Below are 16,787 nucleotides of genomic sequence, written 5' to 3' on the forward strand. Positions count from 1 at the left end.
TGCAGGGTTGTATGATCAAGCCTGCTTACAGATTCCTTTTTACTTCCTTGAAATATATGAGTATACTTGAAGCGATCTTCCTGGATCTAGTAGTGTACAGAAGATATTATGGCATTTACAGCATTGTTTACTTGCGGTATCTATCAGGATGTTTCAACACTGAAGAATAGCAATTTCCTAACTGAGTGTCAACACACTGACTTACACAAATAGATGTACATTAGTAACAGTTTGCAAGACAAACAAACTACGATTATGGCAAGAGAAAGTTATTAGCCATCTAATTCTCTTATTCCTATTGATATTTAACACAGCAAGAAATTTTACGTTTTACTTTTATTATGAAATTCCATACAATGTATATTGTGGCAAAAACCTGACAAATATATATATACATTTAAATACAAATAAGAAGGGGAAAAAAAAACAAAAAAAAAAACGAACATCATTGTTGGTCTCCAGTTAAAAAAAATGCTTTGACACAATGTAAGGGAGACTGTCTATTTTTTTTAAACAATAAATTTCATTTTGCCGAACAGTATAGAAAAGCCATCTCCAAGAATCCAAATAAATGTGGAACACCAACTGCTGAGAGGTAGTAAGAGCAGCACTGCTCAGTCTTTTCAGCATTTTGCCATCAGTCTATATATATTATAACTTGTTGTGTTGTTACTTTTTGCGTCTCAATTTAGGCTTTTTCACTGGTCTTAGGTAAGGATTATCTATCAGTGTCTCCTCACTTCCCTTCATTGAATTTTGCTGTAAAACTGAGGAATTTTCTTTTTCATTACCCGACTCATCCTATAAGATAGAACACAAATTGAAATATTAAAACAGAGAATAACATGAACAAGCTAAGAAGAAAAAATGCTAAGAAAATGGAACATATTAGATGGAAACTATAAATGATATATATAATAAATTTACTAAATACAGGTGGTCCCCTACTTAAAAACACCTGACTTACAGACGACCCCTAGTTACAAACGGACCTCTGGATGTTGTTAATTTTCTGTACTTTAACCCTAGGCTACAATCAACAGCTCGAACAGTTATCACAGGTGTAATGAAGCTTTATTATTAATCCTTGTTCTTATGACAAGACAACATTTTTAAAATCCAATTGTCACAGAGACCAAAAAAAATTTGGCTGGGGTTACAATTATAAAATATACAGCTCCGACTTGCATACAAATTCAACTTAAGAACAAACCTACAGAACCTATCTTGTACGTAACCCGGGGATTACCTGTATATACATGCATCCTAAATTTCCTCCATGATTGATAAAATGATACTCTGTATCATCTACTGTATCACACCCAGGGGCTATTGGAAGGTTGTACAAGGGAAGATATGGGATTAATAGGTTTTTCTTTCTCCCACATCTGCTCCAATATACACACAGAAGAAGGAAGTCTGATTTATGAAATTTCCTGGAAATTTTATAAATAAACTGGCATACATAGCGCTTCTCAAGAAACAAAACATTTTTTCATCCAGTGAAACTCATTTTACATTACAATAAAAAACTAAAACAAAATTCGGATAATTTTAAGACAAACTATGTATAATTTTTTTTAAAAACAGAAATGTTTATACAGCAAATTCACTCATTCCCTTTCCCAGTTTCACTTTTTGAATTGCTGAAAAAAATTTAACTTTTTGCTGATATTCTAATTTATTGAGAAAAACTTGTAGTCTGAATCTCACAGCACTTCTAGAATTCAAATAAATATACATAAGAGTAATACAAGGAATAAGAAACAAATGTAATGTTGTGCAAAAATATACAAACAATATGGACATGAAAAATGACCCTTAGCATTGTACACACCGCCTGAAGGTGCATAGAAAGGTTTTCATTATCAGTCTGATCATCCTGCTCAGATGAATCAGTTTCTTCAACCTGTTGTAGTTCCAGCTCCGATGGTAGAAGAGCATTCAAATATGGAATGGACATAGGACGAGCAGCAATTACTGGAAGTATGGAAAGAAGGAAGCAAAACATGAGAATCAGGACATATGGCCTACAGAAGTACTTAAAAACATATTTTACCTAAAACATACATGGTTTATCCACTGGGAATCTGTCCACTGGAGCGCAGTGTTAGGGCAGGAAACAAGGTCTGTATGAAAGCAGATTTCGTAGACAGACGACTATGGCTCAATGGAACAAACCCAGAATGCTCCAGGCTGTCCATGGATCCACTGTCCTATAGCTTGTTCTGTTAAGTGGAACATCAGTCAAGCAAGAACAAGTTTCTCTGCCTTAACAAGCCTATCCAAAACAGAATAAGCTGTCTGAACAAGTGCATTTGCTCTTATACCTGTTAATTGGCTGGGTTTTTAAGGGTGCACAGAATAGCCAACAGACAACATTCTGTAATGTACAGTACATCACCGAATATCATGAAAGGGGTTGCCTGAGCGATATAAAAAAACTGAGCAATATAGCCAGAGAGGTTGCTTAAAAAAATAAAATAGCTACTTACCTCCTTGGTCCCTCTCGATGTCCCGCGCCGCACTCTCTCTGTGGCAAGCCCCTGTTTGTTCACAGGGGCACGGAAGCTGCGCTCAGACCAGCTTCCGGATGCCCACCCAGCCCCTGTCCCATTACTGTATTAGGAATATGGTGACGGTGGGAGCCCGTGTAAACAAACAAGTATGACACGGAGAGAGCACTGGACACTGGGAGAAACTGCGGCTGGGTAAGTGCATGTTTATTTTCGTTTATATTTAGCCAATAATTTCAATTTAAAAGGTAATGTTACCAGATGTTATCACTTAAAACTACTAGTACCCTCAGGTGTTGGAATATCTGTAGATAAAGATCCAGTTTCCGCCTATTTCTTTAACTGCCTTTAACTCCATTTCTCTAGCTCACACAACCAGAAGCAAGATTAGATTCCTAACTTTATGATGAAGCCAAATAGATAGCTATAGAGAGCACTATAGAGAGCATGAGATACATTACACCGTGTCTTCTGCTTAAAACAGCTCAAATTACTTGCTGTGGGGTACAAATGATATGATAAGTACTGTTGTTTTTGCCACAAGCAAATGTGTGGGGGGTTATGTACATAACCTAACTTTCTACAGCGGCGCGTCAGAAGAAGATTTCGGGACATCGGGTCCTGCAAGTGCTGGTGTCGGGGTGTGATATCAAAGCCCAGAACCGGCACTAACATCCGGGATCTGAAAACCTCCGATCCCGGCTGTTTAACCCCTTACACACCGCGGTCAAGCATGACCGCGGCGTGTAAGCATGTCTCATGTGGATCGGACCCCCCCTGTGTGCTTACCGGGGGATCCGATCCCTTCTGCCGAAGCCCCGGGTTCCGACGAGTGACCCGGGGCTTCCTGCTCCTCTACCCGCCGGGTTCTGCCTTCCTGGCAGGACCCGACTGTAAGTAACTGAGCATGCGAAGTTATACACTATACACTGCAATACAAGTGTATTGCAGTGTAAAGGCTTGAATAAGCGATCAGACGATCGCTTGTTCAAGCCAAGAAGTAGAAAATGTAAAAAAAAAAAAAAAAAAAAAAAAAAGATGAAATCATTTTATTATATAATTAAATAAATAAAATAAAAGTCCCATAATCTCTCCAGTTACACATAAAATGCAAATTAAGTATATAAAACACAAAAACACAGGAAAAATGTACATATTTGGTATCACCGCGTCCGTATCAATCTGTACAATAAATCTAAGTCAATCTTGAACCCGCTCGGTGAACGACGTAAAAAAAAACTCGAAAAACTTTCCGTAATATACAATTTTTCATCAAACACCATCACAAAAAATGTTCTAAAAACTGATCAAAAAAAGTTACGTTCCCTAATATGATACGACTGAAAAGAACAACTCTTTTCGCAGAAAATAAGCCCTCAATGAGGTCTGACAACAGAAAAATACAGAAGTTATGTCCCTAAGAAGTTGTCAATAGTAAAAACAATGCGATTTTCTCCAATATTGGTTTTGCTCAGGAAAATTGAGCAAAGATAAGAAAAACTATATAAATGAGGTATCACCACAATCGTAGTGAACCAGAGAATAAAGATAAAATATTATTTATGTTACGAGGGGGGAAAAAAAATAATTGATGATTTTGTTTGTGTCCCCCTTGAAATAGTCAATAAAATCTCATGAATAAGCTATATACCCCCAAAATGAATTATCTATACATTGCATCTCATCCCGTAAAAAATAAGCCCTCATATGTTTGCATTACCAAAAAAAAAATTTATAGGTTGTGCAATGTGACAATACACAATGTTGCCTCCATTCATTCTATACCCGGCCGTGCGCCCATACAGCAGGTAACCACCACATATGGGGTATCAGTACACTCGGGAGGAATTGGGCATCAAACGTTGCAGTGCGTTTCATTATTTAATTTATTCTGAAACTGTCAGTTTGGCCTAAATGAATGTATTTTCCAAAAAAATTCCATAGTTTCTAAATCGCAGATCCATATTGTTTTAACCCATGTGAAACACTTAAAGGGGTTGTCCGAGTTTTGATAAAAATATATATGTGGCCGGGAGCGTATAGGGACGGATAGGCGTACCCGGCCACGGCTATCCGTCCCTATACACAGCATTGTGTATGGGGGCCGGAAGGTTGTCGTGTGCGGCCGGAAGCTGAATGCAGCGCTGCTCCGGCGGCCATGTTTGCTACATGGCGCCGGGACCGGAGCGACAGCAGCGCTGGATACGGGAGGGCACCGGTAGGTAAGTACAGCTTTATTATTTTAGTCAGCCTGCTCCCGGCCACATATATATTTTTTTTTAAACGCGGACAACCCCTTTAAAGGGTCAATGGACTTAATAGAAGTTGTTTTACAAACGTTGAGGGGTGAAGTTTCTATAATGGGGTAATTTATGGGGTTTTACTATTATTAAGGCCTCTCAAAGTCACTTGATAGCTGAGTTGTCCCTCAAAATGTGTGTGTTGGCAATTTTCATGAAAATGAGAAAAATCGCACCTAAAGTTCTGCGCCTCATAACATCCTAGAAAAATGACAGGACGCATAAAATATCATCCCAACATAAAGCAGACATTCCGTAAATGTTAATTATCAAGCTTTTTGGGTAGTTTTACTTCCTGTCTGGAAAGCAGAACATTTCAAACTTGGAAAATGAAGAATTTTTACAAACTTTTGCCAAATTTTCACTTTTTTCAGAACGAATCGCAAAACTTATCACTTAAATTTTATAACTAACATGAAGTACAATGTATCACGAGAAAACATTCTCAAAATCACCATGATATGTTAAAGGGTTCCGAAGTTATAACCAATTATCGTGAGATGTCAGATTTGAAAAATCGAGTCTGGTCATTGAGCTGAAAACTAGTTTTGGGGTTAAACCTCCGCCCTGAATCTTTAATAACCCTAGCCATGCCCCCGCACTAAAAGCATGTTTTTAGGTACTGTCACACCAAAGATAGGGGCATCTGAGTGACACTCCCATTGCAGTTTTTAAAATTGAATTATCTCAGGCAAAATATAACTTTTCATTTTCACATGACTTTTGAGGAAATTTTATAGAAAGGAAATTTCATACCCTACCTATAGGAGACTCATAATTAAATCGGTAAAAATATGGTCACAGTGTCCTTTTAATTTACATAAACAAAAGCGCAAGTAGAAGAAGACAAGATAATAATCACTGTGACAATAGTAGGCATTGAACAGGAATTCTCACATGGAAAGGTGCTTGTATCATCTTTGAAAAGACTCTGTGTCTCGCCCGTCTTAGCCATAAATCGAGTAAGGGCCCTTTCAACATCTCTACGCTGAGATGCTGCTTTTTCCCTCAAGACTTGGTAATCAGCAACTGGCTCACGACAAGTCTTGAAGAAGAAAAAAAATGATTAGTAAATAAACTTAAGAAAAATTTAGCTATAAAGTAACATCACATAGAAAATGTACATTTGTTTATCATACTCTATATAGATGAATTGCTGAATTAATTCCATGTTGGAAATCCAAACTGTAAAAATTGGGTGCTGGTAGAATTAAATTATTTTATTGAATAAAAGGAAAGTTTTAAAGCATATAAAATAAAACACAACATATCTGTGTCTTCCAGCAGAGGCTTCATCAGGCCATAGCATACTACATTTACAGGTATGCATTTATACATGAAAAACTAATAAATTTTGTTTGTGTGTGTGTGTTGTGCTGTGTGTGAGAGAAGAGAGAGTGTTATAAAAACATAGAAAAGGCATGATAAAATAACATAAAAGAGATGTAATGACCTTGCCCATAAGTTAATAGAAAAGCACAGTTAGAAAGTTAGTTAATAAATTCATTTATAGTCCAAATCTTAACTAATATAAATAGAGCAGGAAGTGGTTGCGTTCAACACTCAATAGAACATAAGATTTCAGGCTTGTAAAAGCCTACGGTGGATTTAATTTTATATATCATAGTAATATCATAGTATCATAGTATACAAGGCTGGAAAAAACAAGTCCATCAAGTCCAACCTTTAAATAAATGTTTATAACAATCATAACCCGTGATATTTTTTCTCTCCAGAAAGTCATCCAGGCCTCTCTTGAACATGTACATAGAGTCGGCCATAACAACCTCCTGCGGCAGAGAGTTCCATAGTCTCACTGCTCTTACAGTAAAGAACCTTTGTCTATGTTGATGGCAGAATCGCCTCTCCTCTAGGCGTAGAGGATGCCCCCTTGTCCTGGTCACAGGCCTAGGTATAAAAAGATCTTTGGAGAGATCCTTGTACTGTCCGTTCAGGTATTTGTACATTGTAATGAGGTCTCCTCTTAGTCGTCTTTTTTCTAAACTGAATAATCCCAAATTTTGCAATCTGTCATTGTATTCTAATACCCCCATTCCCCTAATAATCTCGGTTGCTCTCCTCTGCACCTGTTCCAGCTCTACTATATCCTTTTTATACACTGGTGCCCAAAACTGTACACAATATTCCATGTGTGGTCTGACCAGGGATTTGTATAAGGGCAAAACTATGTCTTTATCATGAGAATCTATTCCTCTCTTGATACATCCCATAATCTTATTTGCTTTAGCAGCAGCCACCTGCCTCTAGTCACTAAAATTAAGTTTACCATCCACCAATACCCCCAAGTCCTTATCAGCTCCAGTTTTACCAAGTAATTGACTGTTTAGAACATAATTACAGGTGGTCCCCTACTTAAGGACACCCAACTTACAGACTACCCCTAGTTAAAGAAGGATCCCTCTGCCCACCGTGACCTCTGGTGAAGCTCTCTGGATGCTCTACTATAATCCCAGCGGAGAGGTGTCTGTAATGAAGCTTTATTGATAATCTCTGGTCCAATTACAACAAAAAATTTTGAAACTCCAATTGTCACTGGGACAAAAATTTTTTTTTGTCTGGAACTACAATTATAAAATATACAGTTTCGACTTAAATACAAATTCAACTAAAGCACAAACCTATGGACCCTATCTTGTATGTAACCTGGGGACTGCCATGTATATACATTTCTTCAATTAGATGTTATAAATTTTTTTTTACCTGTGTGAAGATAATTTCTCATAAATTTAGTCTCATGGTTCCTTAGAAACAAGACTGTGTCCGTGGAAACGGCCACCTCTGCTGGAGTACCACCTCTATTTTTCCGGCCTTACCTGCTTTTTACAGGATTTATTTTTATCTCTTTAATCCTGCAATGCCTCATAGCTACCTTCGCGTTTTAGCACCTTAAACTCCTTATCCTTCTCGCTCATTGCTCTCCTTACAAGATTAGTTAGCCGCATTTGCTTTTTCTTGTTCCTCTTATGCTTTTTGGTTCGCATATGATATGTGTTTTTCACGAATATTCTAAAAAAAGGCCTGTGAGAAAGTCCTATTTTTTTTGGGGGGGGGGGGGGGGCTTTAATCTTTGAGATAAATTCCCATAGACGCCTATGGCGCCCAGCTGCAGTACACTGACCACACACACACACACACACACACACACACACACACACACACACGTGTCAAGTACTGTAGTGGGAATAGAATAAAGATTGAGCATGCTCTATGTTTACAGCCAGGCACCGTGCATCGTTATGGGGAGGCCGTGCATCGTTAGAGGGGAGGGCAAGCATACATCTGTGTGAAAGAGGCCTAACAAAAAGGGCCTAACACACCTCTTCAAGGGCAAGGCTAATAACAGAGAATAAGGATAGTAAGTATTCATCAATTGAAATTATATTGGTGTTGTAAATAATTTACTTTTGCATTACTATATGGATAAGTTTGATCTTTGTGCACAATGCTAAATGATGAAAAGATACATAACTGATAGGGAGGAAACATATTGGAAGGAGAAAAGGAGATATAGGGAACTAGTACCAGTAACCATGTATACAATTTTGTATATTACGATATGAAATATTAAAAAAAGATGGGACCATACGATGGTTTATGTTACCTCATTTTAACCTTTCAGACTTATTCAGTATTTAGTTTATAAATACAAAATATTTCAACATCTGTATAAGGTTTAAAACCTATCGTGGATAGATATATAGGAATAATAGTGTAGTAAGAGTGTAGAATTGTTGAACTATAGGACAACTGGCATCTTTGGAAGGGTCCAGGGAAAATATGCACAGTTTTCCAGGATGGGATAAGGAAAATCACGCCTCTTTTAGCTACCTTGTAAGGCAGCTCCCTTGACATCAAGCATGACCTACAAGAGGCCTTATGACATGATGCGGGATTAAAGCCAAATCAGTATATCTATTCCAGAAGGAATAGACTCCCAACTGTAAGGGTCCAGGCAGTTTTTACAGCTTGATAAACTCTGACCTGATGACTTATGTACAGACCTCAAAAAACACATGGTACCCCAATCCCCCCCCCCCCCTCCGCTCCATCAGGACTCGGACATATTCCTGGACTTTTCCCTCTCAATAACAATTTGTTAAATCATGACAATTTTAAAAAAAATTAACTTAATTAATCACTGGGAGGTTCTGAAACCTGAACCAAATAGAAAATGCATAAAACATTGTGATATGCAGGTAAAAAGTGTTCACTTTATGGAGGCTGCCGGAACTACTGCTGGGGTGTTCCATATTTCTCCCACCTCCACCTCATTTTATTTTTGTAACTTTTAACATCCTTTTGAAAGAACTGAACTCTTTTGTATTAAAGCTTTTCACATTAATTTTAGTCCCTGTATGCTCTACAAACCCATAGCCTTGTAAAGTGTGGTTAGCTGTGTGACTGCTAGAGAGCTGAGCATGCATGTCCAGTGGTATGACAAGGTGTCTACTTGAGAGGCAAGAGCGGATGTAGCGGTGGATACTTATCTCAGTGTAAATTCAATTAGTGGTAGCAGTGGTTTTATAATTGGAGTGTGGAAAGGAGAGCGCAAGGTTCAGTGGTCTAAGTAAACTAAACTGTACAGTCATGACACTCTAAGACCATTTACGGCTTAAACAGTTCTGCCCACATATTGAAGGCCACCTTTGATTTTAATAAGTTCTGTCCACATATTGAAGGCCACGTTTGATTTTAATAAGATGTGTACAATGTGTGGTCTTGTCTCTATTATTGTCTCATGATTTTCTCATGATGAATGATCCAGTTGTCCATGTCTTCCGCTCCCTCCACAAGGTTCATAAGAGGAACTACTGCAGCGGAGATGGGGAGCCCTGGGGAGAGACTTGTTCATCCATTTTCTTCAACCCATGGCTTGTGTGTCCACGAGTTTCTTGAAGGGGTTGGCCACTTTTCAATAAATCTGCTCCATTAGACATGTCTGTGCATGTATATGTAGCTGTGTTTTTGCCTCAGCCTTTCCCTGTTATCCACATGCTGCACCTTCCTGTTTCTTACTTTTTTAGTACGTCTGTCATGGCAGCCTCCAGTGTGTCTATTTTCTCTCCCTGCGTCTCACTGACTTACACAGGGTGGAGGTAGAGGGAGCAGCAGGATGAGTCAATCCGTCTGCAGGTCCCTCCTATTTACCAGTGTAGATCTTGGTTTACATGTCTATGCCAGAGAGTCTTCATAGAGCAATGAAGCATCAGGGATGATGAGTATTCAGGGATTTATATTATGGCAGTAAAGACACATAGGTAATTTATGTTAAAGCGTGACCAGCTCCTTTAAGAGATACATAACATCTGTTGCGAATAAGGGAATTAGAATGGGAGAAAACCTATAGTTGGGCTCTTTACTCATCTATTACACATAATCTAGCCATTCAATTTTTGGCAAGACACTTAATTTAGTGATTATAGCCCAGAAATTTTTACTTATGGTCACAAGACGCTTATAAACAATTAAATTTTTTACTCTCATTATGTCCCATCTAAGCTTCCGTAGACTGAAAGCCCTTAGCCTTTGGACACATATCTCCCTTTTTGTTATAGAATTAAATCTGCCCTTGGGTTTTACAAGCCGGAAATCATATGTTCCATAGAGTCTGGAACGCAACCCCTTTTTTATGCAATAAAAGAAAATGTTTCTGCCAGTGACCAAGATAAGCCCCAATTTCTAGTGTTTTCCAACATGGAATCAAATCTGCAATATTTCTTCTCTAGGAAAATGGCTTCCCATGGATGGGACAGAGACAGCGGCTTGTTGTGAGAAACTAGAAACAGTTGTGGCTGTAGCTTAAAGGGGTTGTCTGAGACTTATTAAGTCACCTTTTGTTTTTTTAATAAGTCTCGGACAACCCCTTTAACACAAAAAGGTGAGCAGTTACCCTTATTTACTATATCTCATACTCAGCTTAAAGCTGATAATCTTTGCACTAGGGAGTGATTGTCTCTATTTTTTTCTTTTCCAATGTCACTGTAACAAGCCCCTTTTGGCACTACACTCAATTGCAATAAGGTACAGGTACAGGATCTCACACGACATAACTGTGTACAGCACAGGACTGTGCACAAAATGAAATAACATTAAATTTGCCATTGTTCTTACCGGTGTCTTAATGTATGTATGAGGATCTGGAAATTCCGGAAGATGGCCTGGAATATGTGCGGGATGTGGCTTGTTTTGCCCTGCAATTAATGCTTTTGGAGCAACAGGATTATTTGTCACAGGGGCTAAAAAGGGGAAAAAAGTATGTAATATTATATGTACATTCACAAGGTTTAAAGAAGCATCTGAAAATTATAACATCATTGAGGTATTAACAATTATGATGAAGTGTTAACCCCTTAATGCCGCAAACCATTTCCATTTTTGAGTTTACATTATAATACATGCAATAATCAATTAAAAAGGGGTTTTCCCAGGAACATAAAAGCCCAGGATAGGGCCAAACTTGCTGATCGGTGGGGGTCTCAGTGATGAGACCCCCACAGATCACGAAAATGAGGGGTCCGAAGGGGTCACACGTACCTCCATCGGACTCCTCATTGCTCCTTCAGACTAATGGAGCAGATGGCCACGTATGACCATGAAAGCGGCGCCCAGCAATTTCCATCAGTTCCAAAGAGACTAATAGAGCAGAACGGTCACGCACGCCCGTTCTTCTCCATTACTCTGACGTGGGTCCCCATCATACCCCTCGCTTTCGTGATCTGTGGGGAGCTCATCACTGAGACACCCACCGATCAGCAAGTTAGGCCCTATCCTATGGATAGGGCCCAACTTGTGTTCGTGGGAAAACCCCTTTCATTTTTCTGTATAAAGAGACATATGAGCGACTGGATTCTGCAGGTAAAATTCTCCTGTGTAGTGCTTCTTTACTTTGGTGTACAGAGCTGAGTAAAGAAAACCTGCCATCAGGTTTTGATATTTTAGCCAAATGACATGTTCCCCTAGCTTCTTAATTACAGCTTCTTAAAAAAAAAAAGACCACAGAGTGGTTTCCGTAAAAATAAAGTTTTCAAATCTACCTGCCATCTTGCCATAGAAGTCTATTAAACCTGGTCACGTCAATTAATGTCATATGCCTGTTAAGCCATATTACAACGTACACATAAAACTCACGTGCAGTTATCACCATCCTCTGAGAGCGCTTGGCATATAAAGGTAAAGTGTCCAAATTGAATCCTGCAATCAAGTTGTAAAATAAAAGCAACTGAATACAGTGGCAAGATGAAAGTTGTAACCTGAAACTGAAAATGTGTTACTTACCCATTTCTATCAGGGCAACTACAATGTCCGGTAAAGTGGGCTGTGTACGTGCCGTGTGTTCACAGTAGGATTTTGCACTGCGACCAACTTCAGTGAGATCTACAGTTAAAGCATAAAGCATTTCAGTTACTTACCTTTAGACAAGCTTATCAAATTTTCATCACTAGATCATGATATCAATTTTTCTGTACCAATATCACAACAGAAATACAGTGTAAAAGACAATTTAGCCCAACTAATGTTTTTTTTAATAACAATAATAATGTTTTTACTTGTAGTATAATGAGTCAATGCAGATTACAATGTACCCACTGTAAAAACAAGAGCAATGTAAGTTCACCAGCAACCATGCTGGAAGTATTGCCTTGAAATACATTGTTTCAAGACAATACTATATAACAATCCACATGAGCTAATAAAATCAGGAAACTCGCATTAAATCAAGGGACTACATATGTGGAACAAATATGCACCCTTATCCAAGTCTTTCACACCCACAACATGTATCATAGATGCATGCACAGGGCACCACTGATTCTGAGAAGGACTCCTTCATAAACTGTTGAATTGTCTATTGTATTCTGCAGTAAATAGAGGCGAATGTACACTGCACATTCCATTATTTGTTGTGGGGCGTACAGAAATCTTACATACTTTTGGTAGACTTGCATGGGACATTGGGATAATTGGATAAAATGTCACATAATATTAATGTCAACTGTGGGGAACCAACAGCTCGGATTACAAGCAATATGCTGCCAATTGTCACTCTGAAAACCAGATTACAAAATGACCCTTAATCTGTTATTTTCTGTCCATGATTACAGAGGCTGTCGCTGTTATTAAGATCTGGAAAATGAACCCATGTGCAGCAATTCTCAGGAAACTATTCATCATTTATTGAGCATGCTCAGTGTAAAAAGGTGTAGGCAAGCTGTGACTGTATCTATTGTCAACAGTGGAGGCAGTGATGGTATTTCTCTATAAATATTTTATCTTCTAGCGTGATCATATCTTTGATGTAAATGAGGGGATTGCTGCATAGAAAACCACTAGTTATAAGTAATAACCACTTGCTAATAAGACTTGTGACCAGAGTAATAAAAAAGTACCATATCCTGCAAGAAATGTTTCCTATCTGAAACTTTGAGAATACTCAAAGTTTCAGATAGGAAACATTTCTTGTATTGTGACAATGGCAAAACCCAGACACACATGACTACACTTACAGCTTTGTAACATCTCGGTTAGAGTTTCCACTGCCGCCTTCTCGGCACTGTCAAACCCAGCTTCTGTAAGCAAAGAGCTGACAACCACCTGGAGTGTTCTTCGACGCGCCAAAATGTAGTTATCAGCAGGGGTGGACGCACCACGAGAAGAACGCTGAGGATAAAAAGGAAAGAGATTATTTTTTTACAACAGTCAATGCTCAACTTTTATTACAATGACTAATAATTGTATTTTTCAGGCCAATGGGTAATGCAAGGATGAAAAGAACTGCAGCTAGTTTCTTAAAAGTATCCACTGTTAGAAGTGACATTTTTATCATTGTGCTGTACCAATGACTAGTTGTCTTGGTGAGCACTGCACCCCTCAACTATGTGGACTGTTCAGGTCTTTCATGGCCTCCATATGGGTCGCATAGATCTGCAGTGTGAATTTCCAGATCATATGACTGAAGCCCTTAAAGCCATGTATCTCTGCTCACCATCACCTGCAAGACGTTTTTTAACACATGTTCAATGCAATTTGCACACAAAAGAACTTTCAAAGATTTAAGATTCTTAAATATACTCAGGATAACAGAATAACACATTCTCCTATTCACTCTTATAAACAAAAATACAGCATTTCACAAACATAGTTCCAACCTGTCTCTTTCAGTCCTGGTGTTTATAATTCTGGTTGTCCCTAGGTGAGACCATAAATCTTCCGACTATGGTCGGATTTATCTCATGAATAGCTTCTCTTTTCTGCACGCTGCAGTGCTCACTGCATCCTCCATTACAAGACCAACTTCCTGCCAGCAAGCTATAGATAGATAAGGTCTTTATAGCAGAGTTGACTGTATTTTATTGATTAGGTGAGAGAGCAGAGCTCAGTGTGTCATTGTGTTTTATATCCATCTCATGGATCTCATCAACTCTGATCTGTCTCATCTCTCTTTTTCTATTTTTCAGACACTAGTGAATGTTCAGAAGCTAAATAAATGTGTAGATAAACCTGTACTCCAAGTACATTGTCAGCACACAGCATTTCACAGTACTAGAGAGATCATAATGTATCTGTATAGTGAGCCCCCACAGAAGTCGCATTAATGCCTCACCACGCGTCATAGGTAGGTTCCCTTTAAGAACACCTGATTTAAAGATGATCCCTTGTTACAAACTGACCTCTGTAGCCACTAGGAACTCTTTATTATTAGTCCTTGTTCCCATGTCAAACCAAAATTATGAAAATTCTATTGTCATAAGGACAACAAAAATATTTTGTCTGTTGTTACACGTATACCAGTTCTGACATATATGAACCCGTCTTGTACATACCGCCCAATAACTGCCGAATAACTTATTGACAGGACTTGTATTGGCTTTTAACAAGGAATATGCTTTGTATGAATAATGTGAAGAGTCTAGTAGCTCTATCCACTGTAATGCATTCTGTGCACTCTAAACCTGGTCCTACTGAGTGTGGTTCATCTCTGGGGCTAAATGTCCACGCAATTTTGTCACAATTTCGGTGAAAAGTTGCAATTTTGCACAAATATCCGCTAGATCACAGCAGACATAGGCAAAATATCCCAAAAGCTAGACGTGTCTTAGACCATGTGAGAGCTACGGGTTAACACACACAGCCATGGTTAACGAGGCCCCACGGGGGACATTTATCTTTAGTCTGGAAACACGTCTAGCTTTTGGGATATTTTGCCTACGTCTGCTGTGATTTGTGCAAAATTGCAACTTTTCACCAAAATTTGCAACTTTTTCAGCTGTCTACATCTGTAAGCGTATGACAAATCAGGTACGCCACTGAAAAAAAACTACACAATTAACTTTGTGAAATGTCATCAAAAATTGCAAAAAAGAGTCTGATAAATGTGTGAGGCAACTTTATAACAGGTCCTACTCAGCAAACTTTTAGGCCGGTTCCAAACTTTCGAGTGTGATGCGATGAACTCGCATCACACTTGCAAGTGTGTAACTGGCCTAAGTCTATGAGCAGTCCTTGTGTACCAATGACAACACATGCCATGAGTGTTGTTTTCAGTTCAAGAATGCATACCTACAGCGATAGTATTATGGAGGAGATTTTCAGTAATTTCCAGAAAAAACAATTGATTAAGTTTTTATTGATTAAGACATTCATGTCTTAAGCTAAATTCACATCTGCATTTGGGGGCTTCTTTCTTGGTCAAAATAGCACAGCTGTCCACATCACCTGACTATGTATGTAACCCAATGGGGGTCTTATGTTTCCATTATGCTCTTTTGTTATGAGAGAGCCTAATGGAAGCTAATGTGTGAACTGCACTCTTGATTTTAGACTTATAGTGCTGATTTCGCAACAAAAAACATATAAAATCCTGAAGATGTCCTCTGACCCTTCACCTGTGCATACACTATTGTCACACAACACGCAGCTGAATGACTCCATGAACTGGACAATCGCGCAACCTAAACCGATTAACCCTGTGTATCCCGGGTTATCAGGAAGCCGCAGCACGCTACCATGTGACTAGCTTCCGCCTATCGCAGTTTTTCATGTTCTATTTCCTATGCTAATAGTTCAGAATCTCGATGAAAGCTGGTTCACTCATAAAACAACAGTGCCGCCCAACATAACTCCGTTATGACGAAGATGTAACGTTACCGAGCTGGAGCTTCCAGAACTGGCCACAGCTACTGAGGTCTCCGCCATCTTGGATGCAACGTCACTGCGCTAAGTGTCATGGGAAATGTAGTCCTACAGCGCTAAGGTCAGGGACGGTGAGCTGTCCAGTACTGATAGCTGCACGGAAATCGGGCGGGATATTCAATCCAAGGCATTGATCGTCCCCCGCACGACGACTTTGACACGTCCGGAACTTGTGTACTAGGAAAGTTGTCCACAGATGATACAAATAAATCAATGTCCCAGACAAGATTACACAATGTTTTATTGCCAGAGTAAAAGTAAATATGTATTAATTGTTCACACACACAGTCTAGGATATTGTCTCATTTTCCCCTGGTCTACCATATTTGTTCCCATAAAAATTGACAATTGCATAGTGAGTCTTCCCAATACATTCATAATGTGCTATAATTGTGCCTTATTCCATGTGGGTGACGGGGGCTGTATCTTTAAATTAGTTTCATTGTGGGGCCTTAAAACTTAGCTTAACTTTTTTCCCCCTTTGGATTTTTCATAAATATTAAACATGAGAACACTAATTTAAAAGAAATCTACCATCAGAAGTAGATCTAATGGTAGGTTTATCCTGCCTGCCTCTGTCCATATCTGTAATTTCATAATTTTAGAACCTAACTTCTTAAAAACTTTATTTTAGTAAATATGTAAATTAACTACAGAGGCTACTGGGACCAGGAGTAGCCAAATTGCCACTTGTGAATGCGGGAGAAGACTCAATGGCTTAACTTTCAGTTTCTGTACTTCAGAACTTTGGAGTAGCAAA

General features: G+C 38.7%; 1 protein-coding gene across 1 annotated transcript; it reads right to left on the bottom strand.

The window, feature by feature from the left end:
- Positions 1–318: 318 nt before the first annotated feature.
- Positions 319–16,131, bottom strand: TAF8 (TATA-box binding protein associated factor 8). The gene is made up of 8 exons (XM_072137324.1): positions 15,983–16,131; positions 13,342–13,495; positions 12,113–12,211; positions 11,966–12,028; positions 10,949–11,073; positions 5,714–5,861; positions 1,838–1,980; positions 319–801 (listed from the first exon to the last, which is right to left on the bottom strand). Exons 1-8 carry the CDS (start codon positions 16,028–16,030, stop codon positions 670–672), a joined length of 912 nt encoding a protein of 303 aa, XP_071993425.1. The 5' UTR covers positions 16,031–16,131; the 3' UTR covers positions 319–669.
- Positions 16,132–16,787: the final 656 nt, after the last annotated feature.

The sequence above is a fragment of the Engystomops pustulosus genome, chromosome 2 (genome assembly GCF_040894005.1).
Source record: "Engystomops pustulosus chromosome 2, aEngPut4.maternal, whole genome shotgun sequence".
NCBI classification, from domain to species: Eukaryota; Metazoa; Chordata; class Amphibia; order Anura; family Leptodactylidae; genus Engystomops; species Engystomops pustulosus.